This window comes from Labrus bergylta, chromosome 1 (assembly GCF_963930695.1).
Source record: "Labrus bergylta chromosome 1, fLabBer1.1, whole genome shotgun sequence".
NCBI lineage: Eukaryota > Metazoa > Chordata > Actinopteri > Labriformes > Labridae > Labrus > Labrus bergylta.
In genome coordinates, this window is record NC_089195.1 from 7,278,008 (window position 1) to 7,297,612 (window position 19,605).

The 19,605-nt window shown below is 39.9% G+C and overlaps 1 protein-coding gene across 1 annotated transcript; it reads left to right on the forward strand.

Moving 5' to 3' along the window:
• Window positions 1-11,829: 11,829 nt before the first annotated feature.
• LOC109998185 (homeobox protein Nkx-2.5-like) lies at window positions 11,830-19,605 on the forward strand. Its single transcript, XM_065952568.1, has 2 exons — window positions 11,830-12,816; window positions 14,032-19,605. The coding sequence occupies exons 1-2, from the start codon at window positions 12,387-12,389 to the stop codon at window positions 14,673-14,675; spliced, it is 1,074 nt and encodes a 357-aa protein (XP_065808640.1). The 5' UTR covers window positions 11,830-12,386; the 3' UTR covers window positions 14,676-19,605.

Below are 19,605 nucleotides of genomic sequence, written 5' to 3' on the forward strand. Positions count from 1 at the left end.
ACACAGGCCTTCACTTGTAGTGTGCCTTATAAACACTCTTACCCTGGTGAGAAGGATTCTCTTGTGGGGGGACTGTTAGGGAGTGAGCAGCGAGGCATGAGACACAGGAGTAAGTTTAAAGAAAAGGTCAGTTTTTATTTTACCCAAAAATAGAAAACCAAGTTTTCAAACCAAACGGGCCTTGTGATCTCTCTCCAAGCTGAACTCTGGACCAAGGAGGTAGTATCGAAAAGGAATCAAGAGCCTACTTGATAGCTAGTGCCTCCTTCTCCACCGCCGAATATCAAACCTCTCTGGGGAACAGTTTCCAGCTGATGTAGGCGACTGGACACCGATCATCCTGAGGTCCCTGGAGCAGCACAGCTCCCAAACCCCTGTCAGAAGAATTAGTTTGCAGAAGGAAATGTTTGTCAAAGTTTGGGCTGTACAGAACAGGTTGCTTACTTTGTGATTGCTGGATATCACTGAAAGCTGCCACTGCCTCCTCTGTCCACTGGATCAGATTGGGACTCCGGGATCTAGTCAAGTCTGTGAGTAGAGCTGCCCTGTTGGAGAAATTGGGTATGAAGCGGTGATAGAAGCAGGATAGCCAATTCAGGTACGTGAAATCAATGCAGAACTTTATGCTTCCGTCCTTCTTTGGTACGAGCATCACTGGTTTACACCACTCGATGATCCGCAGGGACAGCATCAGGTCAACCGCCCTCCTCAGTGAGGCCGACAGGCCCTCAGGGATCCTGTAACTTAATCTTCTCACAGGAGCACTTTCTCCAACAATAATGTCATGTTCAACAAGATTTGTTCTCCCAGGATTCTCGTGGAAAACATCTGAATTACAGATAGATCTCACCTGAAGCTGTTGGCCGTCTGAGAGGTTACTGAGATCATGGTCTACCAGTTCACTAGAGAGAGGCAAGTATTGTTCATCCACTTTAGTTTAGTTCACAATGTGTGATTTTGAGCAGGAAATTAACTGTTTTGCCAATTGTGTGTTGGTGCATTAAGAGTTAAGGAAACTTGTTAAAAGTATTGAAAAAATGGTCATAGCAATTGTAAAAAACTGTAAAAAAAAAAAAAAAAAAAAACATGCATTTTGTGCACTTTTTGACAAATCAAGGCAAGGTTTTTTTTTCATAATATGAGCTGTTTGAGAAAAATTACACAAAAATGTATGTTAAAGCAACAAATCGTTTTTAACAGTTAATTATGATGACTCTCACTTAAGTTTCAACAATTAAGTTTTATCAATAGTTTAAAAAAAAAAGAACACTTGTCAAAACAGAGGCCACTTCCTTTTACATATTTAATATACAGCATGTCCACACAGGAATATTTAACCTTTGAATCATTTATAAATCATGAAGATTAATTTTTAAGAGGCAGGAATTTTGGAATAGTCTTTCTTTTGTGTCCCTATTATTCATTCATACCAAACACGCATACATGCATCACACACACTAATGAAATGTCAGCCAGATAACTGAAAGCATCATTACACGTCTTTGAGGATAGGAACATGTCTGACAGGCTCATTAGCTGATTCCATAGATTTAGTTACAGCATCAAGTTCAGCTCAGAGAAAACTAGACCCTATTCTCAAACACACACACATGCACACACACACATGCACACACACACACACACACACACACACACACATGCAGGCTGGCAGGATTACATGCACTGTATGCATGAATGACTCCCATCACACAGCCCTGGTGGTTATGCACACACTTCTCAGATAGCTTCGGGAGAAGTAAGAACAGAGGTAAAGCAAACGTGTTGATTCTCTTCATGTCAACACTGAAGATGAATTCAGATCAACAAATACTACATGTAACACACCTGAACTCAGAATGCACCTCGGAAAACCAACCACACAGAAATCACAAGTCATGTCTTCTCTGACCAATCATTAGTTTAGTTTATTGTTAACTTTACAGTTAAAGGAGCAGCTTTAGCCCATTGGAGGAAGAGTTTTGACTTACTGGTTGATTGATTGATTGATTGGTTGATTGATTGATTGATTGATTGATTGATTGATTGATTGATTGATTATATTAAAAAGTAAAAATGATGCCGGGAGCAGGGCCAAAAGGGAGCACAAGGCTCAGGAGAAAAAGTCAGAACTTCTGCTGTTACCATCTTAATTTCTTGTTGGAAAGTAAAAAAAAATGTTTTGAAGTCCAAAGAAAGGATTCAAAAATCCTGTTTGTTTGTTTTTTTATACAATGATTTTGACTACCTTCTGAATCTTGGATATGTATTCTTATATTTGTGTTTATTTTGTTCTATGTGGGCTACAGTGATTGTATACTGAGATCATAATAAAATCTGAATTATACATTTATGTGGTTTAATATCTTGTAAATTGTTTATTTCATCAGGGGTGTAGCTATCTCTAATATACATTTCAACATGGATAGAGTAATAAACATAAACATTCCTTTGTTTTTCTTTTTAGAGGTTCTTGTTTTCAATAAATTAATCGTTTTTCAGATTTTATTTTTAAATGTTTTGGTATTGCTTACTGTTTTCATATGGTGTCTTCTTTTGACTAGTTTAACTCTGGGGAAAATTTGTTGCTGAAACTTTCATTGCCAATAACATTAGTTTTTGATGTTGTTTTTTGTTGAGGAGGGCAAGTGAACACACTAACATAAAAAGGATTCAATAAATCTAGTTTAAGATAAATTAAGACCTTGTAAATGTCTTCACTGTGGAAGTGAAAGTGAAAGTTAATGGCAGGAAGCTTGCCTGAGAAGCAGCAATAAACATCCTCCAGCCCTCCGCCCAGTTGTCTTCCCGGGGGCGTAAGGATGACAAACTCCCGAGCAGCGGCGGTGCAGGGGGCCCTTGACCCCCTTCTTGGTGCGGAGCCAACCCAGCTGTGCGCCTCTGGCCTCCGAGGCCCTCTGTGGTCGAAGTGATCTATTGCCGGTGTCCGTCCGGCAAGAAGCGGCCGGTCCCACCTAGTCGCGGAGCTCCGGAGACCCGTGTGTAAACTGATCCAGGAAACAGGCCCTTCCTCTGGCTATACACGGAGAGCTGCCCGGGGACGGCAGCAGCACGCCTCAGGCAACGAGGACCTCCATCCTCCATCTGCAGAGGAGAGGTGACTGTAAGGTCAACGAGGACGCGCATTATATGACATCGCGCACACGTTGATCGGCGTAACCTGGAAAAAAGTGACCACATGTGCGCGACAGTAAAAGACATTGAAACTCCCTTTATTGTTGAAATGTATAGGTTTCTTAAACGGATTACGACATTTTACAAGTATTCATTTTATGTCAGAATGAATTTAAAGAAAAGAGGATTTTTGTGTGTTCAGGCTTTAATGTCTTTCACGGGTTAAAACGATGGACAAAAAAACTTGGAAATAACCTTGTTTTTGTGCGCAGTAGCTTCAGCTGTAGTCGCTGCAAAGGTTGTAGTTGTAGTTGAATCTATTTGCCTTCATTCATCAGGAGTGACAGAGGTCGTGTGAGTGGAAACTTTCTCTACATCTTTAGAACAAATGAGTTCTTGCAGGACAGCAGAGCAGTTTATAGTGGGCCGTGAAGTATCTGCAGGCCTGCTCTCCGGAGAATATTAACCCGACTCCTCTCTAATGCTTCTGGAAAATGTGATTTTGGATGGCAAATAATTAAGAGGAAAAAAAAACATGTAAATGAAAATAAAAATACAATAACCCAGAAGGGGGGGGGGGTTGCGCGTTTGCAAAGGTCTACAAAGTGAAAACTGACGCCAAATTGAAAATGATTGCAGCATTTAGTGTGTAACGAAATCATTATCTGGGCTCGATTTGAGGATAAAAACATGTTTTTATTTTCCTAACTATGATTTAGAAAATGGACCGACATATGAAGAACATAGCCTTCTTAAGTGTAGATTTGCATTACGTTGTTATGTGCATTTATTAACTCAGTTTTAAACCCTTTAAATCCACCAAAAACAGACATCATGTATTTATAAGGTGACGAGCCACTGCATGTGTCGGGTCTCAGTCTCTGGTGTGTGGAGACTGAGACCTCGTGATTGGCAAAGCTCTGACACCAGTGACTGATGGTTAAAACCCCTCTGCAGGTCGTAAAGCAGCCAGGACGGACGCTGTTTGGGAGATAGAGAGCAGATAAAGACACGCTAGATGAGAAGGGGTTCTAATGGTGCGGGGGGGGGGGGGTCCGGTCTGCGCCGCGTGATGGAGTGGTCTGTCTCCGTCCTCTAGCCACTAATGCCCTTCAGTTTATACAGAAACACAGACGTCTCTCTTGGAGCGGACGGGAGGACTCATCACGTGGGTCTGAGCTTATCTGCGGGGAAATTATTCATCATAAAAATACTCAACAACTCCTCGAGAGCTCTGAGAAATTAATCCCTGCGCTGTGAGAAGATTAGAGAGCCTTAAAAGCTCATTTTTAGTTCTGGAGACACATCTCTGCCTCTCTTGCCTTTCTCATCAGATTACAGCAACAAGCCTCTCTGGAAATTTCTACTTAAGTTAAGAAACAACACGGTAATAAATCAGAGCTGCGTGGCTGTAACGACTTGTTTCCTCTGCAGTAATAACAATGGAAGTGGAGGCTTTGGGAGTCGATATACAGGGCGGATGGCCTCACTCCCTCTTCTGCATCAAGCCCTGGTTTATCCTTCTTATTCAAGGATACAATATGAGAAACAAAACAACACACATCAATTATCAACAAATCTCCCGGGTGAAGATCATTTATTCTATTTGCATGGATATGAAGGGGGGGAAAAACCTTTCGCTCTCGCATAAATTCCCACATTAATCAGGAATTCCTCCGCCGTTTGTCAGAGGAGTCTGGCGTGCGGCGTGACAGAAAACGAGAAACAGAAGTCCCATTAGGTAAACTATTCAACGCCACAATTTATACAGCAGGCCGGGCGGGTTCATAAACACAGCCGGTTGCGTCATGCGCTGCATTTGGTGTTGTGTATGTGAGATATAGAGGCCTGACCCGAACTTTTAACGACTCAGCGCTCTGAATGAGCGCCAAATAGGCGGCCAGATGTTAACACCAAAGTACAATATGGAAATATTTTTACCTGTTTTTTCATTTTTTTTTTTTCTTTGCAAATCTTTTAGAAAAAAATTGTTTTCATGTCTCATTCAGTTTTACTCTCTGTGGTGTAGGATACATCCGGGTGTTATTTTAGAAATCGGCTCGCCCTTGTTGGAAAGGTGTGTGTGGCCGCTGGTTGAGTCCCGCCGGGCGGACATAGACGTTACGGATCACTGAGATAGCTTCTTCCCACTCTGCCTAATGGAGCTATTACTGACTGCAGGCTCCTGCAATCTAAACACTCAACATGCGCGGTTCAGCTGTGCACGATTTTAAGAAGGATACAGCGAGAAGCGTGAACTTTTATGCTGGAGAGGAGGACACCGGATTATTAAAGCAAACTCAGTCAAATATTTATAGGCTTATATATTGTGTTTGTGCACATTTTGGTGGCTTGCACATTTTAGGCTATCTAAAGTATTGTATTGTTTTTATTAAAACATTTTAAGGGAAAAAAACAAGTCCATCAGAGAGTGTTTTTTTTCCCACAGGGTACTTCAACAGAAAACTCCCTCTCGTCATTTAAAAGTAAAATATTAGACATTCAACAATACTATTTATTAATAAATCACATACATTTTCCCACAAGATTTGTGGAACATTTTGAGAAGAAACTAAAACTTAAATTTTTCTGAGGAAAAAAATCAACAAAATCATTTTAGGAAAGTTCAAATTAAGTCAAATATTTGTAATTTCAAGCTGCCTTTTATCATAGTAAACTTGTAAAATAAGTTTTAGAATCACACAAACTTAATTTCGTCGAAAACGCGCTAAATTGTCTAATGACGGCCACAGTTAAGGACAATGAATTAATCATGTTACTACTGATTATAGAAGTTAACCAAAGTTCTCTTGTTATAATACGAGAAAAAAAATAATAAATAAAGGGACTATGACATAACAGTAATGAATAGCCTAGATCCTGAATGTTCGTTTGAAAATTGAACATTTTCCCTGCAGTTTTGCAATTTTACGTTTATTTCTTAAATTTTTTGTTCAAAACACCTTTTGAAAACACAGTTTCTAAGAGAGTTAGGCCTATGAGCCGTATTTTTTTTCAACAGAAACGTAATGTAAATAGTGGCTAAAACAATGCAATGAAGCCTGTAGCCTATAAATGTGTGTTTTTTTCGAGCTGAAAAAAAAGAAATTGAGTTGTATGGCACTTTGTTTTTATTAAATGTATTTTTATTAAATGCATTGTCTAGTTTTTAGGTCAATTTTCTTACTAGTTCCGCAGCTATAGCTTAGATATAATATTACCTATAACGAGCATTTTGTGAAGAGCTGTTATAATATATCCCAGGCTGTAGGGACCCGAGGGACACAACGACGTCACAATTCAAACCCATGAGTTTGAGTGGAAAACATTTACAATGAAAGTGTGTGATTTTTGTCTTACTTTTTCCACATTTTGACATCATAAGTATGAGCGTCCCTGTTGCTGGCTGTCACATCAGAAAAAGTGTCCCCAACACACACACACACACACACACACACACACACACACACACACACACACACACACACACACACACACACACACACACACGCACCACGTCCACGCACTGGCTGAGATTATCTCTTTTCCATCTCCATCGAACCATCCAGAGCCGCCTGGCGCCTCCGTCAGCTCGCAAATGACAGCAAACAAGAGGTGTAGCGTTTCCTATTGTTATCTCCTCTATAACGCACACACAGACACACAAACAGACACATAATGGCCTACAAATTGAGAGACAGAGAGAAAAAACAGTGCATTCCTCCTAACCTCATGTTAATGGAAAGTTATTAACTCTTAAACAAAGTTGGGCTGAAATACACACTCACACTACTCCAGTTATCTGCAGAAAGTAAAAAGTGAAGATGACTTTACATAAAAAGGATATACTTTTAAAAGCGTTTACTTAAATTAACCTGATTCCAGGATGGGATGAAAAATGAATATCTCTGTTCAAATGTTTAAGCATTCAAATATATTCTTAGAATATTCTGTCTGTTATACAACACATGGGAAATATGAGAATAATACAAATGCCTTTTACGTCAGTATGACTCGGAAGTTTATTATTGCTATTCGTGGATAATCAAAGTACTTACATTTCAGTACACAAGTAGCAGAACAAAAATACTTAAGTTTAAAGAATGTAAAAGTCAAAGCTTTAAGGCTGCTTGCATAAGTGTTCAAACCTCATTAAATGTCTGCAAAGTGTTTTAGAAAGTTTAGCTGACTTATCTGTGTTTGTGTGGAAGATAAAAGGCCAAACAGAAGCTCCACAGAGGTCATAGTATTCCTTCCAGCTCTGTCAGCACTAGCAGGTTGTTCAAATTGAGAAACCACAACCACAGTCCTCTGGTATGGTTTTCCTGCATGCCTACATATTAAACCTCAGAGGACCCAGTCATGATCCCTGAGGTACACTCAAATGTTTCAAATGTGTTATACTTCTTCTAGTCTTTGTGGGATGAATGCAACAGTTGCATTTATTATCGCAGACATTTGGATGAAAAATAAAAGTGTAAAATATCCTGTTACAGCCAAGTGGTAACCTCCAGTGTAAAAAATGACGGCAATACTGGAGTCCAAAAAAATGGAGTTCCCTGAGCATCCACTGGCTCGCTCCAAAAGCCCTGTTAGCTTCATTAACACCCATTTTAAAATGTCAATTTTGACAGCAGTAATAAAAAACGTTTACAGCATGGTTCGTTTGATGTTGTAGCCCAGGAGGCTTAAGGCCCACCTCAGCTCCAACTCATTGCATGCTACTTAGTTGGCCGAAAGTTTGTTTGAGACAGCATTTCCAATATAAAACCACAATTATTTCACTTCAAACTGTGCTTAAGAAAACAATCAATGATGTCACTGAGACTACATCCATGTTTTATATATTCTGTGGTTTTAGCCAGATGTGTTTGAACCTAAATTCAATCTGTGACCAAGTTGCCAAATGTTGGCTGGCCTCTCTTTGTGCAGTTTGCATGTTTTCCCTGGGCATGTGTGGGTTCTCTCCGGGTACTTTGGCTTCCTCCCACAGCCCAAAAACATAGTATCATTACGTTAACAGGTGGCTTCATTGCCTGTGTGGATGTGAGCATGGATGGTTTTCTGTCTCTTTATCTGTTTTCACACATGCACTCATGAAAATGTCTTGAACACTTAAGGAGGGTTTTCTGTTGCATGTTCACATATATGCTTCACATCAAGAAGTTTTCTTAATTGGACAATAGGGTGGGGGGGGGGGGGGGGGTATTTTTGCCTTGATATCAATGCTACATGTTATTGAATGTATTCAGAAGAAACAGTGGGTAGAACATACTGGTAAGCAGAAGTGAGTTTGAAGCAGTGTCTTGACATGTGCATAGCGTCGGTCACAGGATAAAAATGTCATCAAAATGTGCTCTACCAAATAATGTCAGCTAATTGTGTCTACTCTTGTTCTTATTAGACAATATGAGTAATGACTTTCTGTCAATTCTACTTGGAAACATTAAGGAATCTATCCTTGAAACTGCTCAGGGTATGTTCCTTAGTTTTAAACTCTCATCCTTGCATTACCATCCAGCCAAAACCAAAAGTCCCATCTCTTGACTCAAACTAAAACAGTTTTAATTCTCTGTTGCAGACCGTTGGTCCATGTGACAGAGAAAGTCAGCGCTCAGCCTGGCGTCTTTGGATTTAATGTTATTTAAAGTAAATGGAGGTGGCTGTGTGCCAACCTAAACACTATCCTGCCTTGTTTGGCACTTTTTTACGAGGACATGCTGATGATGATATAATGTGAATTGGAGAGAGTCGCCAGGGAGTCTACAGGAACATCCACACATATATCTGTCTATGTGCAGGTTCCATAGAAAGAGCTGCACATCAGGATATTTACTACCTGAGCTGCACACAGAGGAGGGAACACCCAGCCTGGGTCTGTCAGAGGCCACCAGCAGGATTAATTCAACTTTGCATTTTGAAGAATTCCACAATTAATTAATTATTAATGGATAGTGTCACAGCTAAAATTGAGCAGCCCTAACAGACGCATGATGTGCACATTGCCAAAACTCAAAATGGATTATGATAAAAATCTGATATTTGCTGAAAATTTATGAAACTCTGTATTTCAAAAAGGTATTAAGCATCCCCAAATATGTATTTTAATTATTTCAAATATAGTGCCATGATATTCTAGGTAATTGGTCAATGGATTTGGAAAATGTCAGCAAAATCTGACAGCAAAGTTATGCAAAGATTCTTTACAATTTTTTTCTAAGAGACAAACAAAGGAGTAAAGGAACTCAAATAATGCTGGACGGTTCACTTGGTGGCAATAGTTTGAGACAGCTTTAAATGAAGCTTGTATCTTGTTTTTACATATTTTCATCATCATTTGTAAAGCTTCAAAGTATATGACTCTGAGTCCAGAGTTTAATCCAATGTCGATGTCCTTACAGTATAACAGAGTACAACATCATTTCAATGGATTTGGTTGTAGGGTTGAGGGCAGATGAAGGATATAATCTTATGTTGATTTTTTAACAGTTTGTTTTCTGTTAAGAGTTAATGTCTATTCACATAAGAGGTCATTTCTGTTTGAGAGGATTTTAATACTGATAAAAGTCAAACTGTGAAAAAATGTTGTTATATTGCTGGCATAAATTCTTAAATTGTAACAGTCAGCTATAGAAAGAAAATAAAGATAGCATATCTATGATTGAATACAAATACTTTACCATCTAATGCTTGATACTTACAGTATGTGTCTGTCTATAATAATGACGAGCATGGCTAGCTAGAGATAATACAATCATGTTCTCTATCTGTTGACTTTATAAGACATAAAAAACATTTAATCTTGAAACAAACTTAGATGGAAGTACAAAAGAAACTGATTTAACTGCAACTTTTTTAAGCAGGTCAAAATGTTTGATTCATTTTACTCAATAGTTGTTGAGTTCGGAAAAAGCAAACATTTCTCCTCTTTTTATTTCAGATATAATACTTGAAACATATGTGTAGGAAGAGCCCCAGTTTGTTTAAACCACACTGTGTGAGGAAAAGTTAATTTAGGAAATCTTTGAGAACACCACGGTTGTGTCCTTGTATTATTCTGTCCTTGTATGACTTTGGAGGGTCTGTTGTCATAAACAGGAGTTTATATTTTGCTATTACGCACACAAAAAGATTTGGAAATTAAGATTTTGTTTTGAAGGATTTTAGTGGTCTCGAAAAACAAATAAGTACAAAAAAGAGGCATCGACACAAAATACAATAATGTAAGAAGACTGAGTATGATGCAGCATTTCAATTACAGAAACAACAAACTTCTGTTATTTATTTACTTTTTTATTGATATGTTAATTTCCCAAAATTGGCTCTTCAAACTGCTTGTCTGAAAAATTCTACATAGCTGATTAATGCAGCATCATGTGCTGCTTTATCATGAAATAACATTTTTATAACTTTAAAATGGAGTACAGTTATTTCATGAATGTCATGTCCCTGTAAAAAACAACAACTAACCAATTAAATCTTAGCCTTAAACCACAAGTGTTTCCTCAATATGATGTATAAATAAATCACATAAAAGTTCAATATTGTGCAGCTCTCAATCTTTAAATACATATTCCTAAACTCTTACCTTTACTGATCACATTGCGGGCTGCTTATTGTCAGAATAACCCACAGGAGGAGCAGAGGCAGAGGGGTGACAGAGGCGAGGGGTCCCGCTGGAAAACGGAAAGCGGAGCTGATAGGAGTAGATTAGACCGGCTAAAAACGTCAGGCAGTTTTCCTGGAGGAATCTTAATTGCCCCGGGGGGCCCTGCTTATCGGCCCAGGGCGGTTATTAATACAACACCCGCGATAAAGAGGACTGAGGGACACCGAGGCCAGGCGGCTTTTGCAGGGCTGAAGAGAGAGCATAGGCTACTGCAGGGGAGGGTAAAACTTATAGTCTCAGTTAGATCCATTTCAAGAGTTTATAGATTTATAGAGAAGTGGCCTACAGAAGATGAATAAAAGAGGCGTCTGACTGAAAATCTCCCATTTTGTTTTAATTATTATTTTAAAATGTAGCCTTATTGTTTCTGATATCTCCTTTAAAATGCGAGATATTAAAAAATCCTCTTTACTCTCTAACATTAGGTAGCCTAAAGCATTGTATGTTGTTCAGTCTGACAGATTTGATTCGTCTTTTGTCCTTAGAAATTAAGGACGTTTTATTTTAATCATTGAACAAGTTTTAACAAGTCTCAGCTTTCAAACGTATCCTAAAAAGGAACAAAGCATTGTCCTCCAAAAAAAAAAGAGGCTCGGCAAACTGGTGTATTTCTAAAAATGTAAGTGTGTCTTCTGATCACAACTGGGGTCTTTAAGGCCGATGTGATAAAAACGAACCAAAACGGGACAATTTCCGTCTGATATTAATAAAAAAGTAAACCTCAACTTTGTAAGCCAGAGCAATGTGGGGTAGGTTTATGTATTCCTTAAAGTTTCATACAGAAAACAAAATCAACTTGTAGCCAATTAGTTTGCGTAACGATTTAATAGAGTGGAAAACTCTATAGCAAAATAACAAAGACGCCCCCCCCCCCCTTCTATTATTCCTTGACCTGACCATTGACCTTGACGTGCCACCGTTATTGCAACACGTGTGCCGCATGGTGTGCCTCAATAAAAGGTTTACGCACAGAATTACGCATTTGAGAACGGACCAAGACAAGGATCCCCGTGCATGCTATGCTTGTGGAATGATGAAACCTGCAAATAAGAGAGTTAAACGACACTACATAGCAAGTAAAAGAGGGATGTTCTATATTTACACACACAGAGCAGGGATTGTGTGCATTACATTGTGCTTGAAAGGCTTTTGGAGTTAACTTAGTGAGCACAGAAGGAACCATTGGACAGTGGAGGAGCATGTCAGAAAATTACTTCACCATATTTCACTCAAGTCTAAAAACAAAACCAGAACGGGAACACACGTCACCTACGCCCCACCTTCCCTCTCTCTTTCTCCCAAATGCTCCCCTTCAGGCCCGCACGGACTTTCCATTTCACACCCCTCCCCCTGACAGCAGAGGAGGCACAGGCGCTCCTTCGCCCCGGTCCAAACTCCACTCACAAAGCCCGACATCATATCTGTATAGACCTGCATGGACAAAACCTGGACTACTGCTCATGTTTTCGTGCGATTTAGGGCAATGAGGAATTCCAGAAGCTTAACGCACCTCCAATTACCAAAGAAGGGGTTATTAAGCTCAATTATTTGTTAGAAAAACAGTGGAGAAGGATTGGGGGAGTGCATGTTACTCGGCGGGATTCATTTCCTCGGTGCTGCAGAGCAGGAGCTGGATGACATGATGCTGCAGAGCCCGCTAACATCCACGCCGTTTTCTGTCAAGGATATCCTCAAATTGGAGCAGCAGCAGCAGCAGCAGCAGCAATCTGGATCCCTGGAGGTCCAGCACCGGGTCCACAGCACCCAGCAGCTGTTGTCTGGGACTTCCCCTTCCCAGCAGCAGCATTTCCAAACCCCGTCGTCCTGCATGCTCGCCGGGGCCCGAGACAGTCCTCCATTCTCGGACGGAGAGGATAACCTGGCTTACCTTAGCGCACTGGCGGTGCGAGGGGATGAGGACCGCGGGGAGACCAGCCTGTCCCCGGACATGTACGTCCATTCCGGGCTGCAGGGTGCTAAGCTGGAGACCGCCGAGCTGGAGGACCAGGAGAGCAGTGAGTTGACGCATAAGCTGCTGCTGTACAGGACAAACAAAAGACAACAAAGGGAAAGTGTATCAATAGTCATGAGAGTAAAAATAGTCTGACCTTTTAGTCAGAGAAAAATAAATACATTTTATAAAACATAAATGAAAAAGTAAGCAGTTACTTTAATGTAATTCCCACATTTTAGTGGCTTAAATGAATTTGCATAATGTGCAGCACAAACAAATATTCCTGTTTCTCCATTACAAACAATGTGTTTTATATTCTTAAATTACAACCTGAAATGTAATAATGTTGAAAACCCGTAATAGGCTACATATGTTACAGAAATCTTCAATTTAAGCGTAAAAATGTTTTAATCAAGGACTTCATGCGTTAACATTTAACTTTCTAATCATCTCTAATTCAGTTATTATGTCCCTTTATATTTATAGTGCCGTTGGGTCACAATTTAAGTTCTCGAAAGGAGCACAATTCGCTTAATACAGTAGGAAAAGTAAAGGGGGAAGATTTAAGTCTTTGGAGGCCTGTTGTCTTGTCAACGCATGCACCTGACCTGACCTGGTCCCATTAACGAACTATGAAAATGGTTGAAGTCGGTATAGAGGCTCTGAGACGGAGCCAGTAAAATCTATACACGTCAAACACTTTCTAGTGGTTCAGCTGCGCGCCTGTTCTGCACAGTCTGTTATGATGTGTGGACCATAAACCGACAATTAGTTTAAAGTGGCTTGTAAAAGAAATGACAAGGAGCGCCAATAAACACACAGTCAGACCCAGAGACATCCACAGGGATCATGGACACTATGAATATTCAATAAAAAGAGTCTATTTTGTGTTAAGCCTAAATTCAGGAAGTCACTCAAATTGAAAATGTTTTTCTTGAACGTGATGTTTTTATCTACAGACATTGTATTTCATATTTTATGAAGATTGTTCTCTACAGATTTTTTGTTTTATATTGTATTGCCTCATATTGTTTGTTGCCTATTTCTATTTAAAAATGATTTAAATGTTTTGTTTTTTGAATCAGACAGTAAAAATAGTCTCATAATTGAAAGTAATCGTCGTAATTATTTCGCTGTTGACAGATGTGATATATTAGAGATTGCATTGTCCATTTGTGGACTGAATGATTAGAATAATAATCCAACAATATATCTTTTTACGTATAATAATTCCTGATGTTTTAACCCTTCTTGTGTGACTCCCTAACCTGCGCAGAGAGCTGTAGTTTGGTGTCCCGAGAGGAGGCCTCGGAGAGCGGCCAGGGAGACTCCGAGCGGCCGGTACAGAAGCAGAGAAGCCGGCGGAGACCCAGAGTGCTCTTCTCCCAGGCGCAGGTCTTCGAGCTGGAGCGGCGCTTCAAGCAGCAGCGCTACCTCTCCGCCCCGGAGCGGGAGCACCTGGCAAGCACCCTCAAACTCACCTCCAACCAGGTGAAGATCTGGTTCCAGAACCGTCGCTACAAGTGCAAGCGGCAGAGGCAGGATAAGTCTCTGGAGGCGGCGGGGCAACACCACCCTCCTCCACCCAGGCGTGTCGCTGTTCCGGTGCTGGTCCGGGATGGGAAGCCTTGTTTGGGGGGAGCACAGGGATACGGAGCCGCTGCTGCTCCATACGGAACCAACCCGTACAGCTATAACGGATACCCCGGGTACACATACAACAGCCCCGCTTACAACAGCAACTACAGCTGCACCTACACCAGCATTCCCGCTCTCCCTCCCTCCAGCTCTTCTGGCGCATTCATGAACATGAACTTAGGAAACGTGAGCAGCCTCGGAGGCTCCACGCAGCCACAAACACACCAAGGGACAGCGGTTACGTCGTGCCAGGGCTCCCTGCAAGGGATCCGGGCCTGGTAGCCTCACTACCACAGAACTAGTGACTTTTTTTATGGAGCTCCTTTTTGGCACAAACTTCTTTAGACAACAGTATTTCTTATGAATGTGAGTTTGGGTTCACTTGTCAGATTATACGGAATTTAATTCGTCTTTCTGACTAAATTAAATGTAATAAAGGCCAATAAGGGCTTCGTTATGGCCGGAGGTCTGATACAGTATGTGTGGTCCAATTAGTTTTGGTGCCGTCGTTTGGCACTGGTTGGATCAAAGCACAGAGGGAAATTACGCACAATTTTTGCGAATTTCTCTTTTGAACTAAAAAAAGATCATCCTTTTTAGAGCTTGTTTTTAACTTGGTATATTTTGAGGCTTTGAAGAGACTGACTTGCTTTTAAGTGTTTTTGGATCAACAGAGGAATGTTTTAGTCTATTTCACATCTATTCAAATAAATCAGAGAAACTGAAAATAGGGTTCTTGTGCTTCTGTATTCAGGAAGAAAATACTGAATCCTTTTTTTGATGGTTAACTTTGGATGTGGTGTTTATATTCCTACTTTAATGGAACATATATCATATACAGTATTATAATAATCAGCGTGTTATTGGTCTTAAGTGAATTAGATGCATGGAACATTTTGCTAATAAACATATTAAGGCGAGCTGCTGGAGGAGGCCAGGCCACAGGGACTCTTTGTCCCATTTTCAGGCTACGTGAAAGGAGGAAGTAGTTCTCCATTTGAGGTCCTCAAAGGACGCGATTACGCACCTAAAATACCCCCGAAGAGAGCGCTGCAGTCTGGCTAGGGAGCGGGAAATAATGGCTCTTATTGGATTGCGAGACAAAAGGTGTGTGGTAGGCAGAGCCGGGCACTCAGCAAAGACAAAAGCGCACAGGGGCCGTGAGATTGACGTCCTAATATTCCCATTTGAGGGACAGGCAGCGGGTTATTCTGCGCAGAGAAGGGGACACGGAGGGAAAATGTGGTCACTTTGTCCCCCTTCAGGAGGCCTTTTTTGTTCGCAAAGAAAGGCGCACAGAGATCTCCAACCGAGAGGGCTTCAGGGGCAGTCGGGCTGGAGGTGATGGCAGCGGGGAGGCGTTTGTGTGAAAGAAGGGGGTATTATTGCTACAAGTTTCACCATTTATCCCGATGCGGAAAATGGACGGGAGAATTTGGAGGGGGACCAGGTCCTTCTGTTGGCTTTTATTTCAATTTAAGGGTGTTATTTCAGCTCAGATTTCAGTCTTACAGGTAACACACTAATATTGGACGGGCATTGGATACTCCTGTAGTAAACATGTAGAAGTATAGCTATTAAATATCACAGAGCACAGTAAAAAAAAGTTTTCGAAAGATTTATTTGAAGAAAGGTCCTTGTTACACACCAAGGAACAAAAAAAGTCAGTCCTAACGGTAAATTAGGAATATTTTGTATTAGGCTGCACACGAGGGCTCCTTTGAATAGATTTTTTTTTTTACTTTTCCCCAAACTCTGACAAATCTAACAGTTTAGATAAAAACGATAAATTGATAAGTTGTTCAGAAAATTACAGACCAACAATTTGGATCTAAAATAGAAAAAAAGTGACTCAGTACTTTTAAAAAAATCTTTGATGTTTTTTGGTCCAGCACTTTAACCTTCTCGGATGTGCGTGCCTTTTTGAATCTTTTGCAACAATTTGGATCTGCCATCAAGCGAAAATGGCAAATTTAACCTAATTCAATGTTCTCACTTAACTTCTGGGGACGTTGACTCAGTTTTCTCTTGTTATATACGTAGAGAAATTACTTTTCTTTCTTTTTGGTGCCCAACAATGTCTGTAGGTGGTTCGCCTCGTACTGGATCTGTAGACATGAATGATCCTCACATTCTTAAGACTTTTTTATTTTGTCATTAACTTGATTAAAAGATAGCCTATGAGAATGGCGAACTGGAGTTAAACGGTTAAAAATGGGAAATGAATAAGGTTAGAATCCTTTGTATGGTCTTGAAGCCTAATTGGCGCTCTTAATCAGCCATTAATTGAGGGTAAAACAATTAGCCTACATCTTGGCTGGATTATTGAACAAACCTCTCCTCAAGTCTTAATTGTTCCCCCTTCATGGGACATAAACCCACACAATTAATTGTCAAAATAAGGATTTCAAACATACATCATCAGGAAACGTGTGAAAATTGGAGAGGAAAAGCATCAATTGCTGTTTTTCCTCTGCGCGTAATTGTTCCCCAGGCCTGAGAACAGTTGTTTCCCAAACCCATTCTTGTATAATTACACCTACTACTAATGTGAGACAGCAGCCAGGACTGAGAGCGAACAGCAGGGGCCACTTTTACTGAATCATCTCCCACCGAAACCCACAGACCCTGTTTATACAGATCCACACAGGCCGTAGAGAGGACGTGGAGGAGTTGCGGTGAGTGAAATAAGTGCAAGGGTTCGTAAAAGTGATGAATGGATCTTTCCTTGGACAAAAGTCTCATAAATGCTCAGTTAGATAAAGCTCAAAATAAGTGTTTTGCTGGAATTTTACTTCCTAAATAACATTGCTATAACGCACGTTCCTCCAATGGAAATCAAACTAAAGCTGAGTTATTGAGAGAAGATTCAGGAAGAATAACACTAATAAATATGATTGCTATCAGCAGTGATCAGTGCGTCTCCACTGCAGACAGACAGTCGGTCTGTGCGCTCAGATTGAGATCTGTCAGTCTGAGCTGTTAACCAGCTGAGATCCCAAACTTAAAGTCCTACGAGGAGCTTCTTCTTACTAATGGGCATTAATTGAGAGGTAAACAAAGAACTGATAAGCGCTGCGCCCCGAGGTGCTGCCGACAGAGACTGATGGACGCAAATAAAGACGAGACACTGAGGCGTCCGGCAGGTAAACGCATACAAGTATACCTGCTTGCTCAGAATGCAACTTCAACAATTATAACCAAAAGAAGAAGATAATCAATACAATTATATATTGTATATTACAATTATATTACAATTATATCACTTAACATTCTGGGTCATTAAGCATCGCATTCATTTATATTGTATTGTGTTAAGAGGCAATTGATTTTTTTTAATTTAATTTTCATAAAATAGAATTAAAGAATTTACTCCGAAAGAACAAAACAGTCATTTTATAAAAGCCTGCTGAAAAAGGATATAACTTTTGTTTTTTCTACTGGTATGGCATTTGTTTCTTAGAGGAGTGTTAAAACAGAAAACATCGTCAAAGCATCCCGGGGGATAAACTGGTTGTCTTGTTGACACTAATGTAAGATTTTTGAATGGGGTTTAGTTTGACATTTAAAAGTTAATTCTTACCCTGACTACAAGACAAGAAGTTTATCACTTGTCTCACTCAGAAAATCACAAAATAAAGCAGCGCTTTTTTTAACAAAACAATCTCAAATATCAAACTAAAAAAATGTTAATTATTATTAAAAAATGTTAATTATTATTACTACTATTGCACTTTTATCATTTCCATCTGTCATATGCTCAGTGAGAAGTATTCAGATCTTATACTCAAGGAAAAAAAAAATCCACTGCAAGAAAGATCCTGAATGAAGTATAACATCAGTGGTATTATCTGCAAAATATCGATAATACAGCCAGGATTCCCCAGTAGATGTGCTGCTGTTCTAAAGTTAAGTAAAAACAGAATCAAATGATTATTTGTACACAATCATTCATTTACACAACAAGGCTAAGCATTAGAAGTTAAATGGTGGGGTGGGGAAAACATAGTACGATCAATGGGAAGGACAGAACGGAAAAACAAGTTAAACAAAATAATAATCCTTTTTCAACTGCTGCTGCTTTTTAACATACGCTAACTTTAGACAAAGTTACCGCCATTTTGATTTAAACAAGACACACTGGGGGCCCCTGACAGCCAAGCAGTTATGTCAGGCCCCATGTGCAGCAGCCGTGGGTTTGAATCCGACCTCGTCTCTGTACTGCACTCTCTCCTCTCAACATTTACCCTCACTCTTCAGCTGTCCTATATAATAAATGCAAAAACGGCCCAGAAAATGTGTAAAAAAAATAAAGAAACAAATGAATAAAGAAGATCATTGAAGGAACATCAACATCAAATAGTTGTCACGAACCCCTGCAGAAAAGGTTTGGATGCATTATTGATCCTTATCTTTGCATACTTTAGATTGCCTATGTGTTCGTATGTCAGATTTAAAACAGCAGAGTGACTGAAGCTGTAAGATGATTGCAGTTCTGTATCTGAAGTATCAAATACTTCAAAAACAGTGCTTAGCTAAATGTAGAAGCTACTACCAATATCCAGCCGTATGTTTTCACACTAAACTATTACTTCTGCTGCCAGTAATAACTCTTCTAAAACGCACCGCAGTAATGGAAACTGCATTCGACGCCTGAAGGCCAGTCATTCTTACACATCAAAACTTGCATCACAGTTATTATTATTATTTGCTCCATCTGTTATCTTACTAATCTGTTTACACTCAGCGATGATGAGCTAACAACAGCTGCTCCTTCAGCCTTCTGCTCAAACACCCAGCACTCTGTGTACAGAAGCTGTGTGCGTTTTAAGATGTGTGATTACAAAACTCTGATTTAATCCCTCTATTCAAATGTCAGATTGACTTTCAAGGTGTGTGTTTTTTTTGGTTTTTTTTTTTAAAGGTGTGTGTTTAACTTTAGGGTATTTAGTTTGTGGGTGGCTGCAAGTTGCCGAGGATCAAACTTTAGCACGCCAAAAGTTGTGCATTGTTTTATTTACAGGAACATAAAACTCTCAATCTATTAATCAAAACAATTACGAACATATTATCTGTGTTTTGCATTTGGTCTGTGAGGATTGTTCACGTGTTTATCGGTTATCTCGACTGTTTCAACAAGTCTAAGTGTGTGTATAACACTCACCTTGCATCGTTATTGATCAATAAAACATTCACAGCTGGCTTTACAAGA

Coding starts and splice junctions, on each gene's coding strand:
- LOC109998185 (XM_065952568.1), top strand. CDS start 12,387: ATGTTACTCGGCGGGATTCATTTCCTCGGTGCTGCAGAGCAGGAGCTG. Junction 12,817..14,031: donor GCTGGAGGACCAGGAGAGCA/GTGAGTTGACGC, acceptor TAACCTGCGCAG/AGAGCTGTAGTTTGGTGTCC.